This window comes from Sycon ciliatum, chromosome 13 (assembly GCF_964019385.1).
Source record: "Sycon ciliatum chromosome 13, ocSycCili1.1, whole genome shotgun sequence".
NCBI lineage: Eukaryota > Metazoa > Porifera > Calcarea > Leucosolenida > Sycettidae > Sycon > Sycon ciliatum.
In genome coordinates, this window is record NC_088655.1 from 22,055,327 (window position 1) to 22,068,686 (window position 13,360).

The 13,360-nt window shown below is 47.9% G+C and overlaps 1 protein-coding gene across 1 annotated transcript in view; it reads left to right on the forward strand.

Moving 5' to 3' along the window:
• Positions 1-6,571, forward strand: part of LOC135830101 (uncharacterized) — a gene marked incomplete in the record, with an annotated part of 94,132 nt that extends 87,561 nt beyond the window's left edge. The window contains 4 exon segments of the mRNA XM_065342490.1: positions 2,162-2,230; positions 2,876-2,968; positions 4,069-4,150; positions 5,284-6,571. Of these exon segments, the coding sequence (XP_065198562.1) occupies positions 2,162-2,230; positions 2,876-2,968; positions 4,069-4,110 (204 nt within the window).
• Positions 6,572-13,360: the final 6,789 nt, after the last annotated feature.

The following is a 13,360-nucleotide window of genomic DNA, read 5'->3' on the forward strand; positions in this document are numbered from 1 at the left end:
AGAAGTCAGAGAGTCAGAGAGTCAGAGAGTCAGAGAGTAAGAAATGCAGAGAATGAAACCAGGAAACGCAAAGGCAAACAAAACCCCAGCTGTAACTAAGCAAACTGAGCACGAAGCCAACCACCATTCTCTCTAAACTTGACAAACTCTCTCAAACAAATCATCGCTGTCCTCGGCAAAACGTGCCCGTGCTCGTGCATGCATACAGCTTGCATGCAGCGTAGAGATGTACGCAACCAATTCAGCGTGCACGTGTACTATAGTCCATTTCAAAACTATAGACGCGTACCTAGGCAAAAACCGTTATGCCAGCATCTATACCACATAAAATCTGTGATCACTTTGTGCATAAATTTTTCCAAATTAGGCGTCTGTTATCCAATCATTTAGAAACTATATGAGAGTAATTGTGGAGCGGACCTGAGCAATATTCCGAAAACTATTCTCAAAAAGCTCCAGCCAAATTTGAATTATTTCAAAAACACTACGCGTCTATAGTTTTGAAATGGACTATACAGTTTGCGCACGGCAAAAGAGAAAACGAAGCACTGCGCAGCACAGCACATGTATGTGTCATCGAGGGCTACCAAGGAAATACTTAATATGGCGACTGCCAAAGTTGGAATGCAGCGCGGAATGCAGGTACAAACGAAAAGAAAGCCAGATTATTCGAACGCAAACAAACAGAAACTCGAATATCTGCTGACTCAAGTGAAAAGATGAAGGACGGAGGTGAAACGTTGTCTGTCAGGGGGTGCTTGCACCCAGCGACAGGGTGACATCACAACCTGGCAGCGAGGAAAGTTCTGCAACATAGAATAGATCGCAGCGGAGTTGCCGCGGATAGCGATAATACAACGAATCAAGTAAGTGCAATTCCACTAATTGGCGTGTCAACAATTCTACTTGTACAAAGCACAAACCACAAGATGCTCTGCTCGTGAACATGTCATGGTACTATCGACGAACACGCAATCAATGTATCGTAAATGTATCTCGACGTAAACACATCGTATGGTACTACTCGTAGATGTAACAAACATGCACTCGTTATGTAAATGTAAAACACCAACGCATTCGAGTAGACAAAAATAAATATCACACTCGTGAAATGCTTAGCAGTAATGCACACCGCACCAAGATAACAAGCGACCTAGCATGTCATTCTGACAATACTGCACCTGTAACATGTGACAGTTCTGTACAATATTCACACGTTTTGAATGGTAGATGCAGAGACAACTTTATGTTACCGTGAAGTAACGTTGATCCGCCCCCTCGCTATGTCGCTTCCCAGCTGGGCTTTCAGCAGGGGGCGGGAATTAGATCAAGGCTGTCAAGTGCACAATGATGTGCAAGAACGTGGAAGTTTTTTTTTTTTAAATTTATGGATTCCCCAAAGGCCGAGGCCTAAGTCGAGGGGGTCTCCGTTCATGGCTTACTGGGAATATATCTGCAAAATTATAACATATAGATTGAGAAGGAAGGGTTATAACAAATGCATACTGTAGAGATCAGCCATAACATTCGTTACTATGTTATAGAATCTCTGGAAGGAATGAAACCAGCGGGTTCAAAGCGGGTGTTGGCAAAGATGGTACGGACGCGAGATACAAAGCAATGACTATTTTGGGTGGTTCTAATGTCAGTGGGGAGAGAATTCAAGGTGGCAGCGGTAACAAAGAGGAAAGTGGCACGCAAGTAGGTGTTCGCCCTGGCAGGCGGGCCAAGTTGGAGAGGGCGCCGCGCGCTGGTGGAGAGACTATAGCCCAGCTCCACAAGGGCAGTTCGGACTCGATGTGCTGGACTGTGCACATTGTCATCCTGCATTGGCAAGTATGGTGTACAGCAGTGCATGCGTCGGTTCAACATCGAATTTCGTTGTATACGCCGAAGTCGCTTCACGGGTAGAAAATCGACAGGGGGCGGCAATTAGAGAGGGGGTGTATCAACGGTACTTTACGGTACCTGCAATAACCTTAAAAGTTGTCAAAATGGCATGTTGTGCATAATATATGCGCATGTATGTGTGTGTGTGTGCGCGCGCGCTCGCGTGTGCGTGCACGTGTGTGTGTGTGTGTGTGTGTGTGTACTTGGGTATGCATGTGTGTGCGTGCACGCGTGTGTACTTGCAATTCTTGGTTTGTGCCTGTCAATGCAGCGCGTTGAACTTATGACCGGACTGTACCCCGTAGCAAAACGGCGTCGCTACGACACCGATGACAACAAGGTAGGAGGTTTTGCTGACCACTACGTCAGCCCTTCCTGGGATATTAACTCTCTCCCCCCCCCCCCCCCCCCTCTGGATCGCCATCTGCATGTTTAATTCTAGGAACTTGCGTTGCTTGGTGAAATTCTAGCCTGATCGTTCTTCATCGCCAGCCAGTACTGTGTTATCAAGAGTACAGAGCCGAGAATGTGCAACTCGACGATCCCCCAGCCTACGGCGGAAATGTTTTTATCACGCCAGCCGTTGGCGGCTGTTTGGCTCACAGATGCCATCATGCGTAGCGAGAGATCAAAGTGCAAAGAGTTTGTGCATCACAGCTACAGTAGTTGAAGCAGAACATCGGACGATAGATTCATGTCTCCTAGAACTAAACATGCAGGGGTGATCGGGGGGGGGGGGGGGGGGGGAACCCCTAAACTTCGCAAATGTACTACCGGAAACCCTACACATGTACATTGTACATGTATATGTATCAGCTATCCAATTTTGGCTAACCCGGCCCCTCCCCCTGTAGAGATCTCTGGATCTTCCCCTGACATGGCTCGTGTGTTGTCATTGCTCCGTGTGTTTGTGTGTGTGTGTGTGTGTGTGCGCACGCGCGTGTGTACATGTATGTGCGTGTATCTTCTTGTGCACTGCCTACAGCCAAGCTCAATGTCTGGTGGAGCAAGCAGTAATGACAGCAGCACAGACGTTGATAGCACACAGAAAGAAACTGCCTCTTTAGGAGACTACCAGGTAGGGAACATTGTGCACAGCGTTCAACAGCTTCAGCTCTCACGTCAGTTACGTGTGGGTGTGTTTAATCCGTACCCCCCCCCCCTTCCTCGCTAACTAAGCCTTCTTGTTGAATACAGTATTGTACTGTCGCGAAGATTGGGGCAGGGGGGGGGGGGGGGGACCTGCGGTTTAGTCTGAGTCGGTCACATATACCATGTACAATATCCAGACCACTCTACGGTAGGGGTGTGCGGATAATGCTCGAAAAGGTGGCCAATTCTGCTCGAAAAGCAGTGAAATTGGCAGAACCATACAGACCTTATGGCGGGCAATTCCTCGAATTCTGCTCCATTTCTTTATCCACATACCAAACATGCATGAAACTTACCAGAAAAAGTACCGAATTTTGCCAATTTTTCTGCCGGCATTATCCGCATATGCCTAGTGCAAGCAAAAGCGGTTGTTAAAGCCAGATGGTCTTTGGAGTTTAGAACCAGGACCCATACATTCGTGGCATGTCGGATTACAGTGGAGATGGTGTTGCTTAGTCATGGCATAGCCTGTCCGCGTTCGGCACATCGTTATTTTTTGCACCCGGCAGCCAGCACTGTACACACTGATACTTCGGATATCTGGACACCGAAATCACGGGCACTTCGGTCTGCCGGGCACCGTCAGGGCGAATTTTAGCGGACAAATCGCTACCCTTGTGTCACTCTTGTGTGAAAATAGTAGCGTCGGATGCCGTATCTCTGGCCTTTCCCATCGAAACGACCGTAATGCAGAGTTACGGACATCTCCATGTTTAGAGTAAAAAAATAATTTAAAAAATAAAAAGTGCCCGTTCTCAGACCTCCCGGATTAGCTTGGTAATAACATGCAATTTTAGGTATACTAGAATTTCGGTGTCAGGGACCTGCCCGGTTTCAGGTGTAATGTGGAAATAGGTGACCAGCATTCCCTGCACATACATCCTTCATACTCCACTGCCATTAATTTGAGGCGTAATCTAAATTTTAGGTGCCTGGTTTCTCTACCGAAAATTACCGGCGTCACACCGAAAATAGCATGTCATACCGTATGTGTGCATATGTACTCTTCTCTCTCATATTATGTAGTCCCCTGAATACAGCCAAACGGAAAACGACAACACTCCCTGATCTAGCCGTACGATGGGAGCCGTGGGGTATGTGATGGAAGGTGAGTCAAGCGAAACCCATCGCTTGAAATTTGTGTTCACACCCTGAATTGAAGATGAAAGTGCCCTTCCACTATCGTAAGGCATGTCAATATAACGAGGAACTATTTTAACATGTCAAGAGAAAAGGACCCATACGTCACTACGGTAGCGGACATGGCAATACAGTCGATTGACCGGGGCCGGCACCCTCAGCTCGTACAGAATGCTGCGTGCAGTGCACATGTTGATCCGATGCGACCAGCGCTCTGCATGCATGCGCATAAATGCACGTGTGTACCGCTTATCCACGGCTGCATGGCCAGCGCCCTGGGGCCGCTAGACGTGTGACCGGATTTCCATGTCCACGACAATAGCTATGACTTATGAGTCATGACTAACAGTCCAGCAAGGTAACGAGATAATAGTATGTGTTATGTGCGGATATGCCTGAAGATTGCAAGATCGCTGATGTATCTTCTCGTTAACCTATGGATTACGTATGTGCACCGTCTGTCCATGTGTCTATGTACTGCGTGTGTGTCCACAACATCTGTGCACGTGTATCTGTACAACGTATGTGCAATGGCTGTCCACGTGCACGTGTCCCGCATGTGTGCAACAGCAATTGTCACCCGCCGAACACTCACACTTCCTGCAATGCTAGCTGAGTAGCTTGACATGTTTTTCGATTTTAGACAGCATGTTACAAGCGGCGAGGACGCGTAGGGCTCCTGTCCTCGCCTTGTAACATGCCGTCGGAATCGAAAAACATGTTAAACTACCAAGCAAGGCTTCTATATACATGTCTAGCTGAGTACTGCATGTCAGCAAATATTCGGCGCATACATGTATCTATTTTCGGCTATTTCCGGCCTGGGCATTTTCGGCCTAAAATTTGTTGCGACCGAAAGTTTGTTTTCCAAGGTTCAGAGTGACAGTGGATACAGGCAGCAGCGGTACAGGCTGACATTTTAACGAGGGCCGAACGCGTTTTAGCCCTGGGAGACCGAAATTGAAACGCGCCGAAAACCTGTCGACTTGCAGCAAGCTGACTGTGCAATTGCAGTGCAGACTTCACTTCTCACACTCAATCTCTGTCCGCCGCTGTTTGTGTCTTTGCGACCATGCTCACATGTTGTGCGTGTGTGTGCAGGTAAAATAGCCAGAATGATTCAGCTCATCACAGCCAGCAATATAAGACCAAAACAACAATGTCAACATCTCCACTGCCGTTCGCATCTCTGAATATCACGGTGTAATCAGCAGTAGCCTGTCCGATAGATGGACAGCTAATTCGACTAGACAACAACAATGACATCGCCATGACATCATCATGACATCACACCAAACACCTCGATGACATCGTGCACAACCAACACCGACGATGATGACGTCAAGCACGGAGGATACCGTGCCTGGCGAGAGCGCCCGGTGCCTGGGCAAGTCTACCTGCGCACGTTACTGGTAGACGGGCGCGAGCGCTCACGGTCCACGTCAGGTGTCTGACCCACACGTCGAATCCATTGCCGAAGCATAACTCGTCTAATTCTCTATGCCAGCACATGCTCTGCATGAGCTGATTATCCTGAGTCCGCCGGACACCGAGCGTAGGAACTTTTTTTCCCCCGAAACTAGAGGAAGCGTCTTGTCTCGCCGCTGCGTTTGCTCCCGTGCTGCACACAATATCGTGTCAGCACGGGCGGGCATTGCAGCTAGTCGACGCTAGACTATTTTCCGACAACTTTCCAGTGTAAACCCGCCGAGCTTGTCCCCCCACTATGAATTGCTCGTTCTTTTTTTAACAAAATAGCTTGTTACAATTTTTGTGTTTCTTGCAATCGACAAAATGGAGCGTGCAAACAGATCCCCCGCACATCAACCCATGCAGAAGAGTGTTCAAAATAGTTTGTTCCACACCTCTAGACTGCTCTTCAGTCTTCAATTCCTTTGTGTACGTTTTTTAAATATATATTTTCACCTCTCTGGCCGCCACGCCTGATCAAGCCCTCGCTCTAGATCACTAGCGTCTCTAGCCGAGCCAATTAACTGGCCCGCGCTAGAAGCATCTTGCCCCCGCCCCCTGATTTCGTCTCCCTGCTGGTTTCTCTGCCAACTAGCTGCCTTTGAGCCTTTGACTCGAATAATAGCGTTTGGTCATTGCGTCTTCGAAAACAATCGTGTTCTCTCTTCTTCCTCTTCATCTTCTTCGTTTTTGCGCTTTCATTTCTCCGCTTCTCGGTGCCTTGATGCGCAGTCTACGTTGTTCTTCATTTCTTTTTCTTTTGCCAACTTTGCAAAAAATTGAAATTCTTTTTTTCTCTATGGGTAGCATTATGTCTGCTCTTTTCTTTCGTACTCGCTTGCTGACTTATTTCCCGCAAAGAGCGTCTATTACTTGAACTCAGTAGTACTATTAGAGAGGGCATCAAGCCTTAAACATGGCCGCCGCTGTGCCGGAGTGTTTCTTTATGTGTGTGTGTGTGTGTGTGTGTGTGTGTGTGTGTGTGTGTGTGTGTGTGTGTGTGTGTGTGCACGCGTGCATGTGTGTGTGTGTGTGAGTGTGTGTATGCGTAGTGTGTGTTGAGAGCGGGGAGTAGTAATTATTATTAGAAGCTTCTCCGCGTTGGCATCAATGCAATGTAGATATACACAGCATGTATAGCTTTCGCATAAGCCGAAGCGACAAAAGCCAAACAGGATATTGATGGCGATATAAAACATATGCGATATAAAACGCGTGACGAAAATAGAATACAATTAAAACAAGCAAACGAGCAGCTCAACCGAGTTGAATTTGAATTTGCTGGTCATTATCAGGGTTCATCTGTGAGCAGCAACATATCTCTCCAGGATACGGCTGCTGAGGTAGGTCCACGCCCCGCGATTCTGGGCGATGCTCCTCAGCTCCTCAAGATCTGCCGAGGTTTTGAGGGTCCTCCCAACCAGCTCGAGATCGTGTCTGAGCACGACCGGCAGAGTTGTGCGCGGCCTGCCCCTCCAGGTAGGCTCAGTGGATGGCTTGAAGTAGGAACACATTGACAGGTTCGCCGGTGCACTCTGGTCCAGCCGCAGCACGTGCCCAAACAGACGCCAGCGGGCTCCCAGGATCGAGATACCAAGTGGTGTTGAGTTTGTCCTCTTGTACAGGGTGTTATTCTTGATCTTAGCTGGGTACCGTATGCCAATAACTTTCCGCAGTTGTTGTCTGTGGAACGCATCAACTCTATGCATAGCGGTGCCAGTGAGGCCCCAAGTTCCGTTGTTGTAGCACAGGACCGGCAAGACGAATGCCTTGTATAGCCGTACTCTCAACGATTCGTTTACAATGGAACCACGTATCCATAATGCCCAGAGCCGGTGCAGGGCAGCTGTGGCGAGTTGCATTCTCCGCGCAGCATCCTCGTGGTCACCAATGAGGGAGCCCAGCTTCCTAGTGAGGCGCCATTCCTCGCACACTCTGTCGTTCAGCCGTGTGATGTTTGTGAGTTCTGTTTTAGATTCATTGATGTTGAGGTCCCAGGCTTTGAGGCTCTTTGCAATGTCGGGCAGGAGCTCTTGAATACGTTTGCAGTCAGACGATAGGAAGTCGACATCGTCGGCGTACTCTGTATCAGTTGGCAAGCCGAGCCTGACATCCAGGTCGGGTCTTGCGCAGATAATCTGTCTCGCCTCCCGAAGCGCTGCCTCCAGGTAGATAACGAATAGGACAGGTGATAGTGAGTCACCCTGTGGTGTGCCTCGGGTGGTCTGGAACTGCTCGCTCTTCCCTCCAGGTAACCGGACCTTAAGGGACGTGTTCCTGAGTAGGTAGGAGATAATGGTGACCTCATCATTCTCAAGGAAGCTAGCTAATATAGTGAGCAAACGGTGCCTGGATATTGTGTCGAACGCTTTCGACATGTCTATGCCGAGCACGCCAAATGATTCCTTCACTCGCTGGCACCGTGCCGCGATCCATCTGTAGGACCAAACAACATCAGCCGTACTCCTACCACTGCGGAAGCCACTCTGGTTCGGAGACAGAAACGTGTTGACTGCATGCCTGATGCGATTTAGGGAAATGATGGACAGCACTTTCCGAAGTGCAGTGAGAAGCACAATGGGCCTCAGGTTAGATGGTGGACCTTTAGGCTTCCCAGGCTTCTGAAGTGGGGCGAGAGTTCCATGGCCAACTGACAGCGGATCACCACAGTTGATGGCACGTGTGTATAGATCGGCAAGGTGACGGTGAAGCGGTGCTGGGCCATATTTTATAAGTTCAGCAGGTAGGTCGTCGGGTCCAATCGCTCTGCCGTTATTTAGGCGTCGTGCTGCTGACCTGACTTCTACCTCGCTTATCGGTATCCCAAGAGGTTTCTTCTCTTGGTGTAGAGGTGCGCAGGTGGAATCAGCGAAGGCTGCTGAGAAGTGATTTCTGATTATTGAAGCTGACTCCATCGGGCGAAGGACCAGTTTCCCGCTGGCATCATTCACCACTATCGGCGACTGCTTTTTGCGCTGCAGTAGATGCACAGCACGGAACATCTGGGCTCCGTCTTTTTGATTTTCAATTTCACGAGCTTTTTCATCTAGATGGCTGGCTGCATTTGCACAGGCGTGTTGTCGGATCATGTGGGAGAGTTTGTTGCGCTGTTGCTTTAGGATGCTAACTTCATCGGCATTCTTTTCATCACGGATCCGGTGTCTCAGTCGACGCTTCTCACAGGACATTTTTAGCGTGTCGGCGTCCATGATCCACTTTCCACCTCTCTTGCTGGGTGCAGCAACGCCCAGAGTGTTCCGCGCTGCTGTAATCACCGTTTGACGAATACCATTCCAGGTAGTTGATGGGCAATTAGTGTTGTCGAGCCGGTTGCCGGTGAGAGAGGATTCCAGCTCATCACAATACCTCCTTCGCATGGTTGGGTCCGAGAGGCCACCAACTAGTATTCTTTGGCTGGCACGCTGCTTCTTACCGTGCTCAACAGAGCTCCACACATGGCGTAGGCGAGAGAGATCGAGTCTTGCAACCACTAGTCGGTGATCAGACTCCACCAGCGTACCAGAATATGACCGGCTGTCTACAAGTAGCTGTCGTTGTCGATGAAGACAGAATATATAATCTATTTGATTGTATATAGGGATAGACACACCATCTTGAGGTCCTTTTCTCCAGCCAGTCCATGTTGTTTGGTGCCGCGCTAGATGCTGAAACGCAGTGTTGCAAGCGAAGAGATGATGTGCGTCGCAGAAGTCGGCCAGGACAGCTCCGCTAAAATTCCGTCGCCCGCGTCCGTAGTGTCCTATGCACCGATACTGAGAACTCATTCCACCAAGTTTGGCGTTGAAGTCTCCCGAAATCAGAATAACTGAGGAGGAATGTACCTTACTGAGAGCCGTGCCAAGCGATGAGTAGAAGTCCTCCAAACAGCCCTGGTCTTGTGCGACTTTCGCTGAGGTCGGAGCGTAAGTGTTGACGATGGAGATAAAGCACTTTTCCGACGAGCGAATCTGCAGAACTGCAACACGGTCCGACTCGCTCCAAACGCGATGCACCCGCTCCCAGAGCGAGCGATGAATGCAGAACCCCAGGCCATAATGTCGGGAGTCTGAAGGGAGGCAGAATATTCGGTAGTCGCCAATAACATCGTCAAATCCATTTTGAATTTTCGTCTCTTGCAAGCTACAAATTTGAACGTCGTAGCGCTGCAAATCGGAAGCCAGCTGTTGCTTCTTTATGCCTGATGATAGGCCGCGAACGTTGAAGGTACTGACAGTAAGTTTAGACCATTGTCGCGTCGAGGAAGACATGAACTCCGAGGAGCTAGAGGTGCGTCACTACCTCATTCCAAATAATTTGGAGTAGTAATACCGGCATTTTACTACTCCCAAGGGGCTTGGAAGTGGAAGGATTAATTGGGAATTCGGTGGCCTGGCACGAGGGAAGCATGGATGCAGCATAGTTTTCGGTTTTCGACCATTTGTTTTAAATCACATTGCACATACCTACGGAAGAAGGGGAAACGCCTCTTTGCTTTGTCATACCACAACCATTCAATGCGGTGAACCCCTCGATAAGCAATTTGCCTTTGGGTCATCCTAATAAAGTTATTATTATTATACCTGCAAAAAAACCAAGACAAAAAAACAACAACAACAACAATGGGTGTGTAGGCGCTACATGAGCTTTTTGCTGGTGGACTAATCTACTCACCTCCCTCTGCTTCAGGAGCTGCATCTGCGCCTTCGATCTTTGCAAGGTGGTGGTGTTGTCTCGGATGCTGAAAACCGAGTCTCAAGCGAACCATGGAATTGTTAAGGGCCCTCTCCTTCAACGGATGCCGCCGCTGTGCCGGAGTTGTTTCTTCGTGTGTGTTGAGAGCGGGGAGTAGTTTCCGGTGCTGCGATTTTTTCCCCCATTTATTTTCACGATTTCGTCAGCGTCCACTATGGTGGTGTGCATTATATGCAGGGAGTCGTAAAATACCGGTATTTTACGACTCCCTGTAAAATAGCAGTATTTTACGACTCCCCGTAAAATACCGGTATTTTACGATAGGTGAGTAGATGAGCCCAACAGCAAAGTGGTCAAACGCCGAAATTCCCAGTCACTGCATCCATGTTTTCCTCATAGAAATCCTTCCGCTTCCAAGCATGACTGGAACCTGATACCCTCTGTTTCTCAATCATGGATTCATGGCCTGTCTTAGACCATCCCATTATTTCATTGGCGGATAATGCTCGAAAAGGTGGCAGATTCTGCTCGAAAAGCAGTGAAATTGGCAGAACCATACAAACCTTATGGCGGGCAATTCCCCGAGTTCTGCTCCATTTCTTTATCCACATACCAAACATGCATGAAACTTACCAGAAAACTCGTTTCGGTCTCTTTTCAGTTTCTTTTATCGGTTCCGACCGTTGGAATGCACTCCCCGCTGCAGTCCGCTTATGCTCTTTCACTGCACCTTTTCCGTAATTCAGTACTTTCATTTCTAGGGTAGATCTACCCTGTAAGAAGGCCTTAGCCTTAGGCCTGTGGGGATTGCCCTATCGAAAATTTGATAATAATAATAATAATAATACTCAACGCAATAAATAGAGGAAGCTGCGCACTCAGTACAAACACCATTAGCAAAACTTGTTTTCATGTAAATAAAGAAGCTTGTTCCTAAACGTTTTCGTCGCCATCTCATCAGAGGATTACTGGCAAATCAACAATAGCTCTTAACTCAATATATATACGCACAATGCAAGTAATAATTTAGACCCTAACTAGCGCGAGAAAATGAGAGCTGAAAGAAACATCTGTTGTCACCTGATATCGTTGATTGATGTAATGTTTCTTTCAGCTCTCATTTTCTCGCGCTAGTTAGGGTCTAAATTATTACTTGCATTGTGCGTATATTATATTGAGTTAAGAGCTATTGTTGATTTGCCAGTAATCCTCTGATGAGATGGCGACGAAAACGTTTAGGAACAAGCTTCTTTATTTACATGAAAACAAGTTTTGCTAATGGTGTTTGTACTGAGTGCGCAGCTTACTCTATTTATTGCGTTGATTACATTTTTATCTCCACGGAAGCTTAATAATAATAATAATATAAATAATAATTAAAAAGCTTACGTGGAGATAAAAATGTAATCAACGCAACGTTTTGATTTGCCAGTAATCCTCTGATGAGATGGCGACGAAAACGTTTAGGAACAAGCTTAGTTATTTACATGAAAACAAGTTTTGCTAATGGTGTTTGTACTGAGTGCGCAGCTTCCTCTATTTATTGCGTTGATAAATAATAATAATAATAATAATAATAATACTCAATCTGCGGACAGAACTGTTTCGTCCTTTGTGGACTCGTCAGCGCAGCACAGAGGAATGAGGCCGAACCTGATAGCAATGGAAATAAAAATTTCCAATCAGGCCCGAACGTACCTTGCCAGAGTGTTCAAACTGACAAGTCAGTGAGCTCTGCATAACGCAAACAGCAAAGGCACTGCCCCACGCAAGAGTGCTCAACTGCTATAAGAGCAGGAGCGAAATGCTCAATCTGCGGACAGAACTGTTTCGTCCTTTGTGGACTCGTCAGCGCAGCACAGAGGAATGAGGCAGAACCTGATAGCAATGGAAATGAAAATTTCCAATCAGGCCCGAACGTACCTTGCCAGAGTGCTCAAACTGACAAGTCAGTGAGCTCTGCATAACGCAAACAGCAAAGGCACTACCCCACGCAAGAGTGCTCAACTGCTACAAGAGCAGGAGCGAAATACTCAATCTGCGGACAGAACTGTTTAGTCCTTTGTGGACTCGTCAGCGCAGCACAGAGGAATGAGGCCGGACCTGATAATAATAATAATAATTCAAAGGATCAGTCGGGGAAGTGAACTGCCTGAAAAGAGAAAAAACGCCAGACCCACCAGGACTCGAACCTGGGACCCTGCTTGTCATGAGCAATGCTCTAACCACTGAGCTATGGGACCAGGCTGAACCCAGAAGGCGCTGACAAGTTTTTCACTCCAAAGGCAGCTCACAACACGTGCCACACATACTGATGGCACTTGGGTCTTTTTCCCTCCCCCAGGGGACCAACCACGGTCAGTTTCTGGAAACTACCAGAGGTGAAAGAAAGTGATTAAATTTGGAAAGGATTGGGAGAACTTCTAATTCAAAGGATCAGTCGGGGAAGTGAACTGCCTGAAAAGAGAAAAAAACGCCAGACCCACCAGGACTCGAACCTGGGACCCTGCTTGTCATGAGCAATGCTCTAACCACTGAGCTATGGGACCAGGCTGAACCCAGAAGGCGCTGACAAGTTTTTCACTCCAAAGGCAGCTCACAACACGTGCCACACATACTGATGGCACTTGGGTCTTTTTCCCTCCCCCAGGGGACCAACCACGGTCAGTTTCTGGAAACTACCAGAGGTGAAAGAAAGTGATTAAATTTGGAAAGGATTGGGAGAACTTCTAATTCAAAGGATCAGTCGGGGAAGTGAACTGCCTGAAAAGAGAAAAAACGCCAGACCCACCAGGACTCGAACCTGGGACCCTGCTTGTCATGAGCAATGCTCTAACCACTGAGCTATGGGACCAGGCTGAACCCAGAAGGCGCTGACAAGTTTTTCACTCCAAAGGCAGCTCACAACACGTGCCACACATACTGATGGCACTTGGGTCTTTTTCCCTCCCCCAGGGGACCAACCACGGTCAGTTTCTGGAAACTACCAGAGGTGAAAGAAAGTGATTAAATTTGG